The 22086-nt window shown below is 44.6% G+C and overlaps 1 protein-coding gene across 4 annotated transcripts in view; it reads left to right on the plus strand.

Annotated features, from left to right (window-relative positions):
• The window catches only part of Rnf144b (ring finger protein 144B), a 136746-nt gene that overhangs the window by 82252 nt on the left and 32408 nt on the right, over positions 1-22086 (plus strand). For all 4 annotated transcript variants that reach the window (XM_026783108.1, XM_013349148.1, XM_005355149.2 and 1 more), the window contains exon 2: positions 5879-6069. In XM_026783108.1, coding sequence (XP_026638909.1) covers positions 5905-6069 — 165 coding nt within the window. In that variant the 5' untranslated portion in view covers positions 5879-5904. The remainder of the gene's footprint in view (positions 1-5878; positions 6070-22086) is intronic.

The following is a 22086-nucleotide window of genomic DNA, read 5'->3' on the forward strand; positions in this document are numbered from 1 at the left end:
GATGCCATCTTCTGGCTCCGATGGGCACCTCCACACACATGATACACACACATCCATATGCACTCCTATGAATGAGAAGATGAAACAGCTTTGAAAAGGTGTTCAGAATGGGCCGGCAAAATGGCTCAGCTGATAAAGACTAGTACTACTGCCAAGCCTGGCCGCATGAGTTTGGTTCCTGGGGCCTACATGGTGGAAAACGCAACCACCTGTGAGTTGCCCTCTAGCTTCACGTGCACACTGCAGCATGCCTGTCCTCTCCTTCCCTTGAGAAATAAATCTAAAAAAAAAAAAAAAATCCAACTCCGAAAATAGTTGCACGTGTACTGAGTTTATACAGATTTTTTTCTTGTCAGTATTTCCTAAACGGTACAATATTATGGTTATCCATATGCCCTTCCTATTGTATTAGATACTACGTAAGGCATTCAGGAGGATATACCCTGGTCAAGTGCACTATCATGCTGTTTTATATAAGGGACAGGAGCACTTAGGAGTTTTGGCTTCTGAGGAGAGGGTATTCTGAACCAAGTGAGTAGCATGAATTTTCACTCTTGTGCTTAGCCAGTATAGGAAGAGGTTTCTTCATGAGGCAGAGGCGAGAACTTGGGGGCCATCGCTGTTCTCCATTCTAGTCACTCAACCAGGGTAGAGACAGCCCGAGTCTCTTCCCTTTACACAGATGGCACTTGAACTGCACTGCCTCATGGTCTGCCCTTCCTAAGGCCTTCCTTAGGGAGCTCCCCCCTGGAGCTGCGTCTCCAGTCCCCTCAGGGACGGCCTGGCCTCTTTCAAGGTCATGTCAACACTGTGAGAGCAGTCCTCCTCTTCTGCTTGGTCTTTGTCCTCAGGTCACTGTAGCATAGCTAGGAATTGAGATACACTGGACCTTTACTGAAATTCTGGTTCGTCAGCAATACCAAGCTTATTCGCTTTGCTCAGTCTCTTTAATTGTGCTCTGTCCATTTTCTCTAAATGTTTTGCAAGGTGCTAAGACAATATGGAGAAATTTCCAAATGACTATATTAGTACCTTGGTCAAATGCTTTTCCTTACAATTAGATTATCTTGCATATAGACACACACACACACACACACACACACACACACACACACACACACATGCACGCACGATAACTGCTTTGATTCTGGGTAGTCAAACAGGCACATGCTCCGCCAGTTAAAAATACTCTGAATGTTGGCTCTCACCACCCTCGGGTTTCGGGAGCAGATTGCTTTTTCAGGCCTCCAGCAGAATATGGAAATTCCTTATGCATCCCGTGCTTCCAGCCCAGCTTCTCAAGTATTCCTTTCTTTGGCAAGCCTAACGAAAACACGCGAGGGAAGCGACTTTCCTGCCCTTCCCTATCAGACAGCACTTGCTTCTCATAACAAACGTTTTATGGTGCAAAAGTCACTTGGAGCAGATAGAGGGTTCTCCGTTCCTGGGAATTCTGTACAAAACAGAGTGGCCACAGCAGCCTTCCTTCCTCTCAGGATCTGGCCGCTGAGCTAGGTATATGTAAACAAGTGGAACCTGCCACAAGCCTTTGAAAATTGAAACCTGAAGGCAGCTGCCAGAATTCTCTTCTTTCCAACATGCCCTAGTACTCTCTGCCAAAATTCTTTCTCAAGAGTTCTGGACACCCAATGAGAGGCACAGTTACGTTTGGGATAACTGTAAAAGTAATTATAATTGTTACCTTGCAAGTGGTAGGGTGGGTAAATCAAGTCGCTTTCTTATCTGAGATTAAGTGTGTGAGGTGTGAGACAGAACAAGCCACACAGCCAGGAGGAGGCCCATCCCAGGGAGCTGGCAGCTCTCTCTGGAGGGAAGGCTTAAACCCTGAAAGGGACGGGGTGAATTGCCGATGGGCCTACACAGGACTGGTAGATGAGAGGGATGGGGGGCACTGGGAGGGTTTCTATAGCTAAACACTATGACCAAAAGCAAAAGCAGCGGGAGAGGAGAGGGTTTATTCTCTTTACCTCTCTCAGATCACACCATCACTGGGGATGGGACTGGGGCAGAGGCCCTGGAGGGGTGCTGCTTGCTGACTTTCTAGCCAAAGCTTGTTCAGTCTGCTTTCTTATAGAACCCAGAACCAGGGGTGGCACTGCCCACAGTGGGCTGAGTACTCCCACACCAATCATTAATCAAGAAAATGCCCCACAAGATTGCCCATAGGCCAGTCTGGTGAGGACACTTTCTAAATTGAGGTTCCTTCTCAGATGAATCTAGCATGTGTCAAGCTGACAGAGTGAGCTAGGACAGACGGTGTCCTCAGTTCTCTTGTGGGTCTTCCCTCCAAGCTTCCTGTGACTTGCTAGGTAGTTGGGGTGGGAGGCTGAGGTTCTGCCAGTGGTTTCATGTGATAAAGGAGGGTGACTCTCTAGATACAAGAAACACTAGCAAACTTTGTAGGCATTCGTAGCCTCTCTAGGGTGGGGATCCCGCCAGAGGATTCATGTTAAGGTCCTATTTACTGTTTTAAAAATTCAATTTCCAACAAATTAATGGTGGAAGTATATCTCATTTGAGATTGAGATCTGTCTGTCTATCTGTCTGCCTTCCTGTTTATCTATCTATCTATCTATCTATCTATCTATCTATCTATCTATCTATCTATCTACCTATCATTTATCTCATGCTCTGTGTCATTCAGTTTTAAAAACACTCATTGTTGGTTTTACCCAAAGACAAAAGCTAAAGGCAGGTTATCAGTCTGTCTCTGGGGTAATCTTAGGCTTCTGTGATAGAGCCTGGGAGGCTGGGAGAGATCAAGGAAGGACTGGCCCTGGATCTCCCTCCAGGGACAAGCTCTAACTTCTCTATTCTCTCTTCTGCAGTGGTAGGTTGTCATTTTGTTTTTATTAAATTCTATTGCTTGCAGGGCAGTGGTGTATACCTTTAATCCCAGCACTTGGGAGGCAGAGGCAGAGGCAGGTGGATCTCTGTGAATTTGAGGCCAGCTTGGTCTACATAGAGTTCCAAGACAGTCAAGGCTATATCGAGAGACTGTGTCTTAAACAAAAACAAACCACAAGTATATCTTAGATACCGAGGAATATGTTAACAATTTGTCCCTAGAGCCAGTGAGATGGCTCGGCGGTTAGGAGCACTTCCAGTGCAGGTCTTACAACACGGGTTAGTTCCTAGAACTCACAGCTCAATCCCTGAAACTTGCTTTGGAAGGAGAGAACCAACTCCCTCAAGTTGCCCTCTAACCTCCAGACGTGCGCCATGGCACACATATGTCCACATTCACATATACATACTTCACACATGCACACTGATCATAAAAATAATCATTTTTAAATTCCCCCCAACATCAGGCAAGGGCATAAGAAAGTGAGCAATGGCCAGATGTGAAGAACAGCGCTTCACACTAGCATTCTTCACAGTAGCATCCTCTAACTGGCATCTTAAATTCCCATCTATTCCATTTGTTTTGACATGTGATCTCACTATATAGCCCAGGCTGACTTTGAACTAAAGATTCTACTGTCTCTGCCTGAGTTCTTGGATCACAGATGTGTGCCACCATGACTGGCTCCAGTTGACTCTGAAGGGTAGTTGATAGTTGAGATCTGGGGTGGTTCTGAGTTGCGGCAGTTCCTGTTGCTTTACTCAGCATGTGTTTACTGGTTGCATTCAGGTGAGAAGAAGACGCATCTGGGGGAAAATTGGTGGGACTCTGAGAATGGTGCACCAGGAAGTCTTAGTCAGATGACCAAGTGATTATCTAGCCATAGACTGGAAAGAGGTGACATCATTCTTTTTTTTTTTTCTTTCCTACATGATGCTAAGGGGAAGTCTGACATCTCAACGTCCCAAACTTGTTTATGCATTAATTGATTTTAATTTGCTCTTGGATGATAGAAATTGTTAGTGGAATGAGAACACCAAGTCTTAAACTTTATTGGGCCTTTGACCAGGAGCAGCATGCCTTCCATATTGGAAACTAATCATTGGTTAGTTTCCTCTTTATTTTGAAAGTCCTCTATTGCTACTCAGTTTATTAGGGTTAGCAACTGTTGACTCTTTCTGGTTGGTGAGCAAAGATCTTATTGGCTTCCCACTTTTCTATCACCTCCAATTTTTTCATTATTCTTGTTTTAGTGTTCTTGTATTTTTATATAATTCATGAAGCTCATCCTGATGGTTCCATCAATGAAGAACCATATATATATATAGTGATGGTCCCATAAGATATTAATATAGTTGAAAATTCCCATCCCACAGTGATATCTATAGCTCTTATAATATTGTAACTTAATGCATTCCCCATATTTGTGTGACACTGGTATAAACCTATAGCATTACCAATCATAAACAGCATATACAATTACTCATAGTGAAAAATGATTGATTAATGATAACAAGAAACTATCTTAATAGCTTATGTATTTATCCACTATATCTTTTATTAGTATTTTAGTATGTGCTTCTGGCATGTAAAACTTTTGTTTTTGTTTCTGCAAGACAGACTGGGTTAGTAGCAACCTCACATTTGCTATATTCATTGTGTTTCTCAATTGGATTGTTCTATTGTTCCTCTGTTTGGTACACACTGTTCATTCATCTGTTGATGTGCGCTTGGCTTGATTTCCCTTCTGGCAGTCATGACTAATACCTCTGTGAATAGTATTCATAATGCAGAGAGGTAGAAATATCTCTTTAAGATCCTGATTGCAGATCTTTTGGGAACACCTACCCCAAAATGGAATTGCTGGATCACATGATAATTTCTTCCTAGTGTTTTTGATGATGGAACCCAGGGCCTTATACATCCTAGACAAGTGCTGTGCCACAGAGCTACAGCTCAACCTATTTGATAATTCTTGAACTTTTTTTTTTTGAGAGATATCCGATTTGTAAGTATTTTTGGAGCCAGTTGAATTGGCTGTAGTGTTTGTAGTGATGTACCATATTAGTTACTTCTGTTACTATGATAGAATACCATGGCCAGAAGCAGCTTAGGGAAGAGAGGTTTTATTTTGGCTAATGGTTCTGGAGGTTTAGAGTTCATAATGGTCAGAATGGCATGGCTGCAGGTTGCCAGAGCAGGAAGCTTGCTGCTCACAGTTCCTTGACACCCCGGGAAAGAGAGAACTAGAAATGGGGTGCTGCTATCCACTCTCAATGCCTACACTTTCTCCCACAAGGCCCCACCTCCTAAAGGTTTCATAACTTCCTTAAACAGGGCCACCAACTGGGGACCAGGCATTGAGATACATGAGTCTATGGGGGACATTTCTCACTCAAATCACTGCATGTGCCTCCCAAGTGACGTGTTTGCTTATAGTACTAATATTCTATCTTCTACCCCAGCTTATTAATGATGCACAGTGTGATATTTTAAGATGGTATTCACACACACACAAGGGGTAAATCAAGATCATTAATGCGATCCTTACTTCTCATGCTTATTTCTGTTATCCTGGTGAGACTCATTTAAAATCTGCTCTCAGGAATTGCCAAGTGCAAAATGCCAGTGTTATTATTAGCTGGAGTCACTGTGTTGCCCTATTGTTCTCCAAAACTTACTCATCCTGTCCACATAGAATTGTGCACTCAGCCAGCATCCCCGCATCCCTTCTCCTCCTGTCTAGTTACCACTCAACTCCCACAGCTAGCTTACATGATATGAATCAAGACAGAGAAGTGAGGTCAGCTTAAATATCAGGGCTTGGGGAAGTCCTTGCCAAGGTCAGGAGTACTCCGTCCCACGGTTCTCAGAAATGCATCAACTATACTTTCAGAAATCACCGAGGATGAGGAATGAGGATTTGCTCAACCCGACCCACAAAAAACATGTGTTTAACATTAGCTGTATGGGTGGTGATAACACTTCTTACTTTGGGCTTTTCTGTAGGGAGAGAGGAGACTGAAGACAGGCTGATGGACTCCATCGACGGCCTCCAGTGTCTAACCATGACTGCTGAAAACCCTACTTCCGGAGACCTGACTCCTGTCCCCATTGTCACTTGCAAGCTCTGCTTGTGCGAACAGCCTCTGGACAAAGTGACCATGCTCCAAGAATGCCAATGCATCTTCTGTACATCTGTAAGTTTTCCTTAATGTTCTCGCCATAGAAAAGTCCACGAAAAAATTATGGGAAAAATTATGAAAGCTACAGGATACATTTCTGTGGCATATGTGCCTTATGATTCCTAACAGTGGCAAAGTTATAGTCATGAAGTAGTAATGAAAGTAACTTCATGGTTGGGGGTCACCACAACATGAGAAACTATTAAAGGCTCCCAGCATTAGGGAGACTGAGAATGGCTGTTGTAATCCATCGGAAAGGGGCACAAAACTCGCACCAAGCAGAGTAAACAGGAGAGTTATGGAAGACAGGGAGACAGGTCTTGGAAGGAAAGCAGAGTCCAGTAGAGGGGGGATGGGTCTAGGGAAGACACTGGGTTTTAGGGGGTTAGGAGTCACACTGGTCTCACCATCTCAGGGTGACCATTTTCCTTTGGTCTTGCTTGGATTCTGAACCCATCTGTTGGAATTAATGGCGTCTGTCTTGCATGCTTTGGTCTCTTCCCACTCCTTGGAAACCGTGAATCGGAAGCAACATTTAGTGCAAACCAGGATGGAAGTTTTCCTCTGAGGATGCCTGGTGTTTAAGAGCAGAGATTCAGTTTTTGCTGTGAGAGTTCATAGTGCAGAATTCAAGCTTGTGTGTCAATGCTGGGGAAAGAATATGGAGCCAAAGGCTGCATTTCATCTTTACAAGAAGCTAATGTTGACATGTTGTTGTTTCAATAGATTCTAGCTTCTAATTAAAACCAGCGCCACTGTTTCTCGTTTCTTCAGCGATTTGGGAGTTGGCGTTTGAACAATTACACTACTCTGTCAACTAGATTCATACGTCCTTATTGTTACAGAGGGCTCAGGAGCAGAAAGTCAAATGGCTTGATATTTTTGGTACTCTCCAGTTTCTGGACGTTGTTTTGTGCCTGTCAACATTAACCTTCGCTGCTCTCTCGTTGCCTGTGGTCTTCTAGAGCAGTAAGCTGAGCATGTGGGAAGGCATCAGTGTCTGTGAATCTGCAGTTAGAGTCAGACTTGCCTGGAGTACTACTTGAACCTTTTTTTTTTTTCTTTTTTTTAGTGTTAACAGATTTATTCCTCATTTTATCCAAAATGTGATTTAAAAAAAAGTTTGTCTAGAGGCTGGAGAGATGACTCAGTAGTTAAAAGCCCTTGCTGCTTTTTGCAAAGGACTCGAGTTCATTTCCCAGCCTTTGCCACGTTTTAAAGTTTATGTGTATGAGTGTTTTTCCTTCATGTATATCTGTGTAGCACATGTGCTTGCAGTGCTCTTGGCTGTCAGAAGAGGGCATAAAATTCCCTGGAACTGGAGTGACAGACAGTTATGAGTTGCCATGTGGGTGCTGGGACTTGAACCAGGGTCCTCAGGAAGAGCAGCCAGTGCACGGAGTCCTCTCTTTAGCCTTTGACACACTTTAACTTATTGATTTGCCTACAACAGGTGTTTTGTAGACTCCTTAGACTCTCCAATGTAGGTAATTCTGGCTCTAAATGACATCAGAGACCGGCGTGCAGCGCACATCACTGCCACTAAACCACCCCTTGGTGGTCTACTTGTGGAGATGGTTTCCTCGGTTGAACTCCATGCTTGGCTTTAATGTGGAGAAGAAAGTGTAGCAGAAAGCAAGGGAAGTTGAGGATACAGATGTGGGCACAGTCCTCACTCATCTGGATGAAGGCCTTAGGTACACTGTGGAGTTATGGTGTCAGAGGGGTAGATATATTGGGATTATAGTGAGAGAAACGGTGTAATTAGTTCTGGCGCCCTGAAGGCTAAACATCTCAGAAAGGCTGTATGTAAATCAATAATAGGCAGAACGCAGAGATTTTTATCTCCTTTTTTTCTTTTCCTTTTCATTTGTCAGTGCAAATAATGGAAACATGAAAATTCAAGCTTCCCTTCTGTCTTGTTTGGGATTTTTGTTGTTGTGAAGAGACACCATGACCACAGCAACTCTTATGAAGGGAAGGATTTAACTGAGGTTTTCTCCCAGTTCAGAGGTTTAGTCCATTATCACGGTGTGGAGCACACAGGCAGACAGTGCTGGAGAAGGAACTGAGAGTTCTACATCCAGATCAGCAGGCAGCAGGAACAGTGACCCTGGGCTTGGCTCGAGCTTCTGAAACCTCAGAGCCTACCCTTGAGGATTGACTTCCTCCAACAAGGCCACCCCGACTCCCACAAGTCTACACTTCCTAATAGTGCCACTCCCTCTGAGTCTTTGGGGGTCATTGTCGTTCAAACCACCACACCTTCTCTGGATCTCTTCTTTCCTTTTTTGAGGCAGGGCCTTGCTGTGTAGCCTTGGGTAGCATAACAAACACTTGGTGTAAATCCCAGGTTGCTCTTGAACAGTCCTCCCGCCGCCTCAGCCTCCCAAGGACTAAGTGCAGCCTCAGCTGTCACACCTGACCCACTGATAGCTCCCGCAGCTTGTTCTTTCAGATCATTCTGGACCATTGAAGTCAAGGGAAAAAAATGACAAGAGTAGGTTTTCAAAGTGATGAAAATCGTGGGTTTGCCCTCTCGCGGGCAGGCATCGCCTCACTTCGCCTCTGGTTTGCCTTGGACACAGCTTCTGCCGGCCATGAATGGAAGATAATGAGAGCACAGTGGCTGCTTGTTTTTATAACCTAGATAATTTCACCTGGAAAGAGTTGGTATGTTGGGCATGGCCTATTTACCTTCCAGATTAAAGACAGGATGTGTTGTACGAAAAGAAAATAGAGTCCAACCATATTCCTGCCCTTTTCCATTACCCGTCCTTGGCTCCGTGTAGTTAGAATTCTTTTACTATTCATTTCTTGCAGCCAAATGGATTTTCCAATGTTTAAAGAGTGAGAAGAAGCAAGACTTTTTAAAAATCAAGCCCTTCTTTCCTTCAGGGCCTGTTGGGTGACCTTTAAGAAAAGCCCCCAGATGCTCTGGGAGACATTTATAGTTCAGGAAGAACTGCCTATGTGTGTGTTCATATGTGCACACACGGTTAGTAACTGAAGTGAAGCCGAGAACCTGCAGTTCTTTTTTTTCTCGGGTTCTAAATGGTACCTTTATCAGGAAAGTGAAGACATTTTCCAACCTCACCTCCCTTGAGATACACACAGCAGAGCCCAGATGCAGGAGGAGCCAGATGCAGTCAGGCCTTGCTCTTGAGTGGTCTAAGATTTGAGGCACGGGTAAGCCATTTATCTTCGGCTTCAGAGGAGTTGACAGTGCCCGTCTTGGGGTAGAAGTTCATTGGTTGAGAACCCCAGTAAAAAGGCTTGCTCACTTCCAACTCTGGACTGAGCTAGCATCACTCTATCACTATTGCTCCTTCCCCACAGTCCACTCTGCGTGGAGCCTTTCCATCTTTTAAAACTGTCCCCGAGCAAGGGATGCTGGTAAAGATGTGAGTTTGATGTCTTCCTCTTCCTCATTAGCCATTTACCAGAAAGTGGAGAAATGTGTACTGTGACTTATGACTATTTTTAAACCCAAATCCCAAAAGTAGATCAGGAGTCACCAACAAAGTAAAACAAAACAAAGAACCAACTTTTTTTTTTTAAGGGAATGGCAGTAAAATAAAATATAGTAAGATATTTTAATGAGGAAAAATAAAAACAAATATTAACCTCATGTTTCTATCTAAAGACACTCAAGATTAGTTTTTTCCCTGTCCATCCCTCCTAACTGCAACTTTATGAATAAAGGCCATCTTAAAGATTTAAGAAAAAAAGTTTAGACTTTTTTTTAAAAAAATGATTAAGGAATCAAGCCAACAAAAAAGCAAATACTTTTCTCATATCAAACAAGCTAATATGTCACTGCAGTGTTACAGTATATACAGAATAGGCAATATACAGAGATTTGCAAAGCAAGCACTTGGTTTGGAAAAGGTAAAAAAAAAAATGATATTCGCATTGAGTACAACGATTCTAAAAATGACTGTAAGGTTGAGATGGGAACTCTAAAGGTGGACCCATGCCCACACCTTTGGCAGATCTACACGATTCAGATGGAACTTTCCCAAGCTGCCATGCTTTGTTAGTCCGCAGGGTTTTGTTTGTTTGTTGTTTTGGTTTTTGATGGTGAAAGGGCACAGTCGTTTGAAGTCACTTTTACCTAGACCTCGCGGGAGCTGCAGAAATCAAGGAGGCGTCTTATTTCAGGACGGTGTCCCCAGCCCTTTTCTGTCACATTCCCTGCAGCTTTTCCCTGAGGCGTTGGAGTTGTCCTCCTATTCTGGTTCCCATAGCTTTGATTGATGTTGGATGGACAGATGCTTTCTGTCACTCTATTTGTCTGTAGCCTCTGAGTCTAGGATATATGAGGTGACAAGGCTTTGTTTATGCTGTTTCCTGGCTTGCCTTCTGAGCAGTCAGCCATCAGTCAAATGACTTTAACTTTGTCTTGTAAAATGACCTCAGTGCACTCTCTGTTTGTATCTCTTTTATTGGTTGTGTGGCGGCTTTTGTATCCACCAGTTAAATCACTGGCCCAAAATGCCAGTTTTGGTGCTGTTTTCCTACTGACAACTGGGCTCCTGCCAGGTCAGGTGGCATCCGAGGGATGAGAATGAATAGGAGCAGCATGAGAAATAGGTTAGAGATGACTCAAGAAGGCGCTGGCTTCCTGGACCCATGATCTCATCCAGGCCCTGTGCTCACTACTCACTAATTCAAGGCAAGTAGTAAATAATGTGTCAAGAGAAGAAGAGAAGCCTCTTACTGGCCTAGGATTGGAAGATAGCTTAGGTTGCCGGGTCCCTCACCCCACGGAAGAAGCCCTTTTCCTGGAAGCCTGTGTGGTTTTCACATGGCTTCTGGAAATCCAAACTCAGGTCCTCACACTTGAGCGGCAGGCTCTTTGTCCACTGAAGCATCTCCCCTGGCCATCAGATCCCATCTCTAGGCAACCCAGCTGAAGATGGAGTCTTGAAATTCTTCTTCATCTCAGAGAGCGCCCATAAAATCTGTAATCTGGAACTGCATTTTCTCTTCTTTTCAAATGAGCAACTCGCAATCTTAACATAACCTTCTCTCCTCCTGCTGTCTAGATTAATAACGCCTAATAATTCAGGCGTTCTTTATTGCTTTATTAGTGTAGTCACACAGTTTTCCAGCACTCGGGACAGACTAGCCTTCTCGGTAATTAGCAAGTCGTACCTCTTCCCTCCCACCTCAGTTCTTTTGAAACAGGTACCAAATCTACACTATCTTGGCTTGGTCGGGAGCTGAACAAGTACTTCAGGTCTTTCTCTGCCTGAGAAAACCGGGGTCAGAAAGTCGTACTGTGATGTGGATCAGAGCTTCAGTTCCCTTTCACAGGAAGTCACAGAGAGGTGGTAGGTCGGCGAACGTGAATGGCTGCTCGGTAGATTGTTCTTTTATTTCCAAAGCGTGCTTTTTAAGTACTTTAAAGCTTGTTTTCATGCAACATATTTTGATCACATTCTTTACTCTCCTCCAAGTCCTCTCAGATTCTCCCCACTCAACTTTCAGGTTCCCCAAAGCCTGGCGTTGCTCCTGTTTAACTCTTCACGTCCCGTATCAGAGTGTGATAGCAGTCCAGGCATGAACGCCACAGTCAGAGGTGTGTACAGAACTTCTCCCCAAGCCACAGGGGTTGACTTATTGCTCCCTTTGAAATCGTGTCCCTTTCCAATTCCCCTAAGCCTATTCTCCTCTTAGCCCAGATTCTACCCAGCTGCTGCCGTTGCCACGGTGCAGTGGTAAATAGAGTACAAAAGGCAGGCATCAGAGGTCACCAGTGCTGCTTTGGGGGACAGACCCTCAGGAAGAGGCAGACTGTAGGCGCGTGTGGAGGCCCAGCCAAACCACAAGGAAGAGGAGAGAGCAGTGGCAGAGACTGGGAGATAACGTAGGAGATTACCTAAAGATGGTGTGGGTGGGATCCTGTGGGTCCCAAGAAGGAGGTTCAGCCTTGTATGAGGGCGCCACATGAGGGAAGAGTAGGCTACAAAGAAAGTAAAGTGAAAGATCATTCTGGAATGTCTGATTGGCAGTGGGCCTGTGCCTGGGCGTGAGCCTAGAGAGACAGGCAGACACTAAACAGTGGTCATGAGGACAGTCCCAAGGGAAAGATGGAGCTGCTGGGGCTTTCTGTGAGGAAGGTGGTGAGGATGGGTTTGGGATGGGGTGGTAAGTGAGCAGAAAGTAAGCATGCTGGAGGAGGGCACGGAGGGGCAGCAGGCTGGGAGGAGGGCTCGCGGAGCAACAGGTCTCTCAGCTTCTGTGGTATCACAGCCCCAACTTTGTGGCCTGGAGGATATAGTGTGTCCCCAGCTTCTCCTCTCTGTTACCCGTTCGGACAGTGATGTCAGAGTTCTTAAAGTGTTAGCTCTTCTTACCAAGTCACCAACATAGGAACACTTGTGCTCCGGCTTGCCTTATGTCCCTTGTGCCGCCCACCAGGTTCCTTTATTCACGGCTGGGAGTGCCTATGCCGATCACGTGCTTCTTCGCCTTAATAGGAGTCAGCTGACCCCTCGGCGATTTTCTACCAGAGCCCTCTGGCTTCCTTCCTTTCTTATTCCTCCAGCTTGACTCCTAGTGATGCTGTGTACCACCTGGCGCCTGGTCGAGGAACTCCATTCCTTCCTCAACCCACCACGTCCTTATTGTGACTCCAGTCTGGCATTAAAAATATCCCATTGTCAAGACCATGGCGCTGATATATGACGGTGGCTCCCACACTGAAGTAATGGTAGTTTGGATCTCTGCATCCATGATCTGAGGCCTACTCAGCCGTTTCCAGCAAATCCTCCGCCTAGCTGCCAATTTCTGACAGTATTTGAGACAGGCAGGTCCTTTGTTTTTGTCGCCAGACTCCAGGTAATTCCTACTACTTCTGCAGATTTTGTGGTGATTTAGGGACAGAACAGGCAGATATTGGCTCCCCTGCTGGGATCTTTTTGTGCAACCAGGAAGACAGCGGGCGTAGGACGGCTCTGAGAGCAGAGCCTGCACGAGAGACTGCTCGGGTGGATGCTCGCCTAATCTCACTGCCAACTCAGAGTGGCTTCAGGGCCAGAGACTCCAGCTCAATGTAGAGCTTTTAGTACCTGTGTGAGACGGGGGAGCTACCTAGAAATAACACAGGACTGCAGTAACTTCCCTCCCTCCCTCCTGCCCCATTTTCCTCACTGTCTCTTTACATCAGAGCAGCTAACTTTTAATTATAATTGTGATATGCTGGTATTAAAATGAAGCGACACAGAAACTTAAAAAATTGTTGAGTATACGAATAATTCCTCTGTATTCCTTCGAGGATTTTCTCTAGCATATAAACCGACATACACAGATATGGGTATGTTATCTGCACATGCCAGTTAGCTTGAGTTTTTTTTGCGTATAATTTAGTATACCATGGGCGTGTCCATATAAGAATATAGAGACCTACCTACAACAAAGTGTTGCATACTGTCCTATGGTGTGGCTGTGTCACACTGAAGAAAAAAAAAGGATTCAGAGTTGGTGAGAAGGCTTGGCAGATAAATATACTTTCCTCACAAGCCAGATGACCTGAATTTGACCTCCTGACCCCACATAAAGGTGGAAAGAGATGGCTGGCCCCTGCAAGCTGTCGTCTGACCTTCACATGTGTGCCGTGGCATGAACACGCTCTCCCTTTACACACACACACATCATATTTATATAATAAATGAATCATTTGTTAACTAGGCCCCTCTTGTAATAATAGAATTTAGCATTGTAAGTTTCTACTATTGCAGATGGAGATGCTTGAACTTATAAATATAGAAAGTTCTAGAAGGAGATTTGAAAGCTATGAACCTTTTGAGTCAAGGCCAGGTGACCTTCCCAATATAGTGATATCCCATGTTGTGACTCTCTGGGTTTTTTTCAACCTTTCCACCCTCTCCAGTCCATATGTAAGAAGAGCGCATCTGTCTCGTCAACACGGCCTCCGCAAGAGGAAGTCAGTTGCCAGAAAAGAAACTTAGCTCTTGAGTCTACCCTTAAAAACACCTCCAGTGTCCCTGTGCTGGTGTAGTCTTGTCTGACTTCATACAGTATTATCATGCTTTTAAAATTGGGCTATAATCTAAAACAATGCTGTGAAGGTGTATGTAAGAAAGAAAGCGCAATGTGGTTATAGCGCTTCTGCAGCAGCAGAAGGCGCTTTGTCGTCATGCGACGCAGTGCCAAGGTGTGACCAAACGAGAAAGGATGTTAGGTAAATTGAAGCCAAAAACGAAAGTGGGTGAACTAGAAAGCCAGAAATCGAGATTTTTTTTTTTGGCATTTCATCCACACATAGAGGATTGCCATGTACACCCCCATAGTGGGTTCCAGATAGGCCACCATTCCCTTCTAAATCAGGTAAGACAAAATCGGCACCCGTTTCCATGGGAAGAAATAGCTGTGTGTTAACCAAAGGCACTAAGTCCCTTCCAGAGCCCAGGCTAGGTCTTTTGGGTTTGACCTTCTGGAAAGCCTGTGGCTTACTTACCACGTGAATTTACGGTGTTGGCTCGGTCTCTCTGACCTTCAGTTTATTCATCTGTAAAGTGGAATCAGGGAAAGACAAAGAGCAAAGACGTTCGGTATCTGCTGTGTGTCTGTGCTGGGCATGGTTGCTATTTTTGTTTTGTTTATTTTTTCATTTCCACCCAGCAGTCTCCAGCTAAGGACACCAATGCAGTTAGGTAACTTGCTTTAGATCCATAGTCTTTTTTTTTTTTTTGTACCTTTTAAAAATTTTATTGTATGAATGCTTTCTCTTGCATGTATGTCTGTTTGCCAAGTATGCCTGGTCCCCGCGGAGGCCAGAGAGTTACAGGCAGCTGAGAGGTATTGTGTGTGGGTGCTGGGAATTCGAACCCAGGTCGTCGTCTGCAAGAGCCGCCAATGCTGTTAACCTCTGAGATTTCTCCCCAACCCCCTAGATTCATAGTCTTGATCCCTGGATTGTAATGTCGTTTGGATGAAACAAGAAGTAGTTCTGTAAAAGCACACAATTATATGGGTTTATCCATAACCAGCTCTCTAGAGTTACATTGTAGTTCTTGATTTCGAAGACTGGCCCATATAATGCAAAGCAGACAGCCAGCTCCTGTTCTTCTGTATAGGCCAACTTGGTGGAGAACAGAAGAGAGAGTAACTCACTCTAGAGAACAGAGAGTGAACATGTAATCTCAGCACATTGATGGCCGTGCGATTGAACTGTCAACAGTGTGGCTTCAGACAAGCTCCCTGAGTACAGCAAGTCTGTGGGCGAAGAGGTCTGGTTTGCTTGTCTGAAGAGCTCCCGGCCACTGGGCACGGTAGCTGCTGATGTTGAGAACACTCGGAGCAGAAGCCCAGCAGAAGCCTTAGACCGTCTCTCCCGCTCCCTCCACACGTGGAGTTTAGGAGCAGAGCATTGCTTGCTGGTGCGCCCAGGAATAGTTGTTTCCGGGTAACTCCTGTTTGCTGTGTGTGGCTTGTAGATGCTTGCAGAGATCAGAGGCTGTTACCACAGCTGGAAAAAGTACTTTGTGACTGCAGGGCCTGCTTTTCCTGGCTGCTATGTTAGTGGCAGGCTGTTTTATAGGGTCCTTGTCTAATCTTTAGTAGTCTTGTGTTTGATTATATTGGTAGTATTATTTCATTATTATGTTTCTATTTATTTATTTTGTGGGGAGTGGCCCATGCCACAGTGCACACGCAGAGGTCAGAGGACAACTTGGTGAGTCAGCTCTTTCCTTCCATCTTGTGGGCCATCAGTCTTAGTGGCACGTGGCGTACTTACTGGGCTAGCTTGGTGGCACTTGATAATCATCAGAGAGAAAAACAAAACAGTTTTCTTAAAATTTTTCCTAACTTTTTTTTTTGTTGTTTTTTTTTTTCGAGACAGGGTTTCTCTGTGGTTTTGGAGCCTGTCCTAGAACTAGCTCTTGTAGACCAGGCTGGTCTCGAACTCACAGAGATCCGCCTGCCTCTGCCTCCCTAACTTATTTTTTATGTGTGCATGTGTGTGACATGTATACGGATGCTTGCCAAGACAAGAAGAGGATATCTCATCTGTGGGCGCTAGAGTACAGGCAGTTTTGAACCATCCAGTGTGGGTGCTGGGGCCTGAACTTGGGTCCTCTGGAGAGGGGCCAGTGCTCTTCACCATTTAGCCATCTCTCCAGCCCCAAAGAGCTGGTTTCAAGTTACAGAGAGTCTAGTATTTTCTCATCCTTTTGTTCTAACAACCATGAAATCAGGAAATACAGTAGGAAAACATAGAAAGAACAGAGTCCCACTTAGATGTTGGTTTAAACCTCAACATCTGTAATTATTAGTCATGAGAACTGAGTCTGAATTACTCATGTGGTTCACGTGAAATGGGCTAAGATCAGTTTCCGGAGTTTCTGTGAAAGAGTGGTCAGGTTTCTCTGAATGTCTATTATGCTTGTCAAACGCATGCTGGAGAAGGGCTGCCTAGGCTGCAGCTGGTGCGGGTGCTTTCTGCCTGCGGTTGGCCTATGGTTCCCTCAGCACACGTGGTGGAGGTGCTCGGCAGAGGAAGCCACTCCCACCTCCTGGTCAGGGGAACAACAAACAAAAGCGGAAGGGAACAGGGTCCCAGAGCCCCCTCGGGAGTCACTCAACCCTGAATGCTGCTGGGTGGAGCCACGAGACTTAGTTGAGTCTCCAAGATTGGTCCTTGCTTTACTGTGATGCTGGGCATTCAATTCGATGTGAGTTCTGAAGGGGCCACGCTCCTTCAGACCACGGCAGCCTCCTGCCTCATTGAACAGCTCCTTCCATTTACTCACTGGTCTTTGTTTGCTGCGTGATCCGAACTCCCACGCTAAATTCTCCAGTAGAAGGTCATGCTCACTGTGTTTGCATAGATGAGGTTGGATGGTTGCATCACCAAAACCCTACCTCATGATCGGAGATTTTCTGACCCTTTATCAGTTTGAGTTTCATTCCCCTTCTGACAACTGAGACTGGATTCACATCTGAGAGGCTGAGCGGTGCTGTGTGTGAGTTCAAGTCAGAACTCTCACGGGAGGGGGGAGGGGATGGAGACTGATTAGCTCAGCGGCCACGTAAATCGGGGCATGCTTATCTCATAGCCAGGTCTCAGCTGAGGGCTGAGGTTCAGAGGGTGATGGTTCTTTGGAGGAATGAAAGGTTGTAAACTTGGCAAGCCTTTTTATTTTCTTTCTTCTTGAGTCATGGTGGCTTTTCTGAGGGTACTGTGTCATAGGGAGCGACTGGGCCAGATGGGTCTCTTGGACAACAGTCGGATTTGGTAAGAAAGGAAGCCCAGATAGGGTAAAATGAAAAAGCCTTCGAGGTCCCTGAGAGAGTTCTTGAGTTCCTCTTGTTGGAAGCAGATGTCTCTGCCACGAGCCCTTGTTCACTCCTCTGGGGGAATGTTCATCCAGTTTCCAGATCTCTCTGCTCTGCTGTGAGGACTGAACCAGATCACAGCTTTTTCATCAAATTTCTCCTCACAGTTATTCCTGTCACCAAATGCCTTAATTTAGGTGTTTGATCACTTGAGATAAAGATAGAAGTTGCTGATTGCTCTCTGTTGGTGGGACTGGAGGCACTTATGATTGGCGCCCAGATTTAATCTCCTGTATTGAATGACTGTTATCAGATTTACAGGACGGACCTTTGTGCCTTTTCCAGAAAGAGCAGCAGAACCCTTCTAAAGCATTTAAAGTTTCTCTAAATGAAAGCTATTTAAAGGTTGTTATGCATTTTCCCCATTAGGTTTCCTTCACTCCTTTGCCTGGAACTAGATGCATCCTATTTTGTTGTGGACATTGATGGAGAGGACTCATCTCTCTGCCTCTCTCTGAGATTCATTGCAGTCACCTTATGAAGCGATGCAGCAGCAATGAAAGACATAACTGTGTCTCCCAGAGTAACACTGGGGTCGGGGGATGGGGTGGAGCGCCTTCTCAGACATGGCTGCCCATCGCAATCTCTCCAGTTTTAAAATCTCAGGAACCAGTTTAACGAGGTGGCGGAAGACAAGACCAGTGTACAAAAGTCAACAGTATTTCTCTGTTTTATCGAGGGATCACACAATGGGGTTGTGGAAGAACAATTTCATTTATAATCAGCTCAAAAGGATTAAAAGACTGAGGAATAGATTTAATGAAAATATCTAAAAGTGTATACTCTGAAAAAATACACATTATTGGTAAGAGGGGCTGAATAAATGGAAAGACACTTGATTGGAGCACTCATTACTGGTCATGTGGCCACGTGTTACAAATGAAAAATCTAAAACAGTCCAAATCATCTTGAAAAAGAACAACAAAGCCAGAGAACTCACCTCTTGATTACAGAACTCAGTACAGAGCTACAATAATCAAAGCAGGGGCAGCTGGGCACAGTGGCGCACACCTTTAATTCCAGCGCTCGGAAGGCAGAGGAAGGTGGATCTCTGTGAGTTTGAGACCAGCCTGGTCTACAAAGCAAGTTCCAGGACAGCCAGGGCTGCTTACACAGAGAAACCCTGTCTCGAAAAACAATAGAAACAAACAAAAAGAGCAGGGCAATGCTCTCATGGGAAGAGAATTCAGAGGTCAGTGGATATGTAAGTTTCAGTGACATGTATTGTAATGACATTCTGGTTTTCTAGGACTCCTCAGAAAACAAGATAAAGTTCTAGCAGGGCAGGTAGATGAGGAAGTAAGTACACCATGTAAAGAGACCCAGAGAGTAGGAAGTTGCTTTTAGCTGGCAAGGAAGGCCTTTCTGACAAACTATAGATGGATGCTCTGGGCGAAACAAGTAGTATAATAAAGAACACACAAAACCAAAAATCTATCATTCATCAATCAGTCTATCAATCATCTACCTATCCACTCTCTACCTACCATCCATCTATTAATCTATTATCTATCACCTATCTCTATATCTATCTATCTTCTTCTTCTTCTTCTTCTTCTTCTTCTTCTTCTTCTTCTTCTTCTTCTTCTTCATCATCATCATCATCTACCTATCATTTATAATCCATTAATCATGTATCAGTGCTCTATCATCTCTCAATTATCTATGTATCATCTATCAATTATCTGTCCTCTATCTTGCTAACTGTCGTCTACCTATCTTTAACTGTATTGTGTATGCCCATAGTTTGTTCCTAGACAAGCTTTTTGTCGTGTCTCTATGGCAGATGGGAACACTTTATGAAGAACTCCATGTCCTTTGACATAGTGTGAACAAAACCTTGAAAAAAACCCTTCCTTGAAAAGTTCCGTTGATGTCAGTCATGGGCTGAGTTGGGAGGAACAATCCGAATCACCTGGATCACCGTGTGTTCGGTGTTGCATGCTTGGCTACATCTCATGGGAATCCTTGTAGGCTGGGAGAGAGTCTCTGGTAGTTTATGACCCTTACGGTCTTAAAGCATTTGTCTACGCTCCATCAAGCCATTTAAGTGAAAGGTAGCTAACTACACAAAAGGACCAGTTCTTCCCTTCATTCGTCATCTGGGCTTTTGAAATGTTTTCGAAACATCCCCTTAGACTTTGTCAGCCATCCAGATCTGTACCCCGCTCAGGTTTAAAGGCGTGCGATTGCTAAGCATAACAAACAGTGGTAGTTTTGTGCGTCTCTGTGTTTAAGCTAGGGACCAGATTTTTTTTTTTCTCCAGAATCGTTAATTGTTTACCCGTGTTTGGCTTGTTTGGTTCTTGTAAAATGGTTTTGCTTTTGTGCTTCTTTAGCCGGCTGGGGTGATAGAGAGAGGTTCTGAGATGGCAGTTTTCAGTGAGAGCTAATGGAGAACGTGAACACGAGGCACTTGAAACACGTAGTAAGGAGCCGTGGCTGGGACTAGCCGTTCTTCCTCTGCTTTTGGATGAAGTGCATGCTCACACTGGATGGGTGCACACCCACACTGATGGCTGTGGTTGTGGGTCTGGGCTTCCGGCTGCCCTGCATCTCAAACTCGTGTCTCGTAGAATAAAAGAAAGGTGTGCACACTCAATGCCCGTGGGCCGTACACAGTTCCAACTTAGCTCCTAAAGTCACAGACACCATGCCGGGCGCTGGTGGCACACGCCTTTAATCCCAGCACTCGGGAGGCAGAGGCAGGTGGATCTCTGTGATTTCGAGGCCAGCCTGGTCTACAAGAGCTAGTTCCAGGACAAGAACCAAAAGCTATGGAGAAACCCTGTCTCGAAAAAAATCCAAAAAAAAAAAAAAAAAGTCACAGACACCATATTTTTTGTAGACACGGGAGTACTTGTGTGGAAAGCGTCTTAATTCATTAGTGGATGTATTATGGTTTACAAAACACTTACAGACCTTGCACTAGCAAATGGAACATCTGCTAATAAGCCAATGGGGAACCTTGATATTTCAACTGTACTAATTTGCAATATAAGTTTGAATAATTATTCTTGCCCATAAAGACTCATGTGATATCTCTCTAGTCACTGTATAGCATTAAGCCTTTTCTGTACCCCTCAAAGAGTCTTGAGGAGAAGCTTGTCTGTGGGCTGATAGAATGTTCTGGCTCACACAGCTTTTCTGTCTGGGCAGCTTCTCTGCCCCAGGTGGTTTAACTGGTTTTTTTGCAGAGAGCCAGGAAAGGAGATGTCAGAACTCCAAAGGGTGGAGCGGTCTAAGATTAAACAATTCAGAAACTTACAAAGACCTCATTTTAGGTGTGTGTGTATGTATGCACGAAACCCTATAACTAAACAAGACATTATCTTTGCTAGTTTAAAAATGATGAGGACAGGCATCCGGGTCCTAGGTAGCGTCATTTGCCTCTGTCAGTGGGTGTACACCTCAGCTGCTATGCTCTGAAGTTCATTACAGTAATACTTTGTTTTGCTCATGTACTTTCCCCTTGAGTCTGGACAACATATATTTTTAGAACCTGATTACCTCAGTTTCTATGAGTGGCAGCTGGCAGGAGAGGGTGAAGGCAGTAATACTGGAACCATATGTGGCTAGAGACAGGGAAGTCTCTAGAAGCAGCATGGTAGGCAGCAGGCAGGGTCCTTGGGATAACACCCTTTGTGTGAGCCAGTGGCCAGCTTGGGCAGTTCCTCTAGAGTTTTGCCTGCAGGGGATTATCCCTATATTGTCTTGATGCCGCTTTCTCCTACAGGCCACAGCTCCTGGGACCAAACTGTGTTTGCCACCGCACATCTCAGAGCTAGGAGCTGTCACCCATTTCTCGAACAAGAAAGTAAAAGTTAATATTTAGTATCTACAATGAGGCCACGCATAGGCTAGGAGTGATTGGAGTGGATGTTTGCTCCCCGATACCTATTCTCTGCTGTATACATGTTCTCATGCCTTCTAACTGCCATCTGAACATCGTTTTCATGATTTTGTAAAGTTTATTTGATTAGGCCATGATGCATATTTAAGCTGGTTTCTGGGTCTTGCTGTGGTGGGAGAAATTGACTTGATGCAGAAAGGGGCAAATCTGGCTGGCATTGTTACCCACGCTTCTTGATTCGTCAGTCACTTCAATTAGAAAAATAGACGCTTTTAAATGAAATATAATAGCGATGCTTGGGTTTCATCTTCATGTGAAGAAAATTCATTTTAAGAGGTCAGGAAAAGTCACAGATTTCACAATTCCTTGCTAAACGTCTGACCACAGACTTTCATTTAGTGGTTTAGCAATAGTGCATGGCACTGCTTTTCTGTTTGTTTTGTTTTTGTTTTTGTGAATCAGGGTTTCTCTGTATAGCAGAGGCCTGACTGTCCCAGAATTCACTTTATAGACCAGGTTGGCCTTGAACTCATAGAGATCCACCTGCCTCTGTTTCCTGAGCACTGGGACTGAAGATGTGCGCCACCATTCCCAGTGGGCACTGCTTTTAATGTAAAGGATTGATACATAAGTGTATACATTTTTAAAAATCTAAGCTCAGTTATAAATGATCATTTTTAAGTCATTGCTTCATTAACTAGATTGTGTTTGAGTATACCCCTCAAACATTTGAACTTGGCTTTTGGTTTTTTCGAGACAGGGTTTCTCTGTGGCTTTGGAGCCTGTCCTGGAACTAGCTCTGTAGACCA

This window comes from Microtus ochrogaster, chromosome 16 (assembly GCF_000317375.1).
Source record: "Microtus ochrogaster isolate Prairie Vole_2 chromosome 16, MicOch1.0, whole genome shotgun sequence".
Taxonomy (NCBI): Eukaryota; Metazoa; Chordata; class Mammalia; order Rodentia; family Cricetidae; genus Microtus; species Microtus ochrogaster.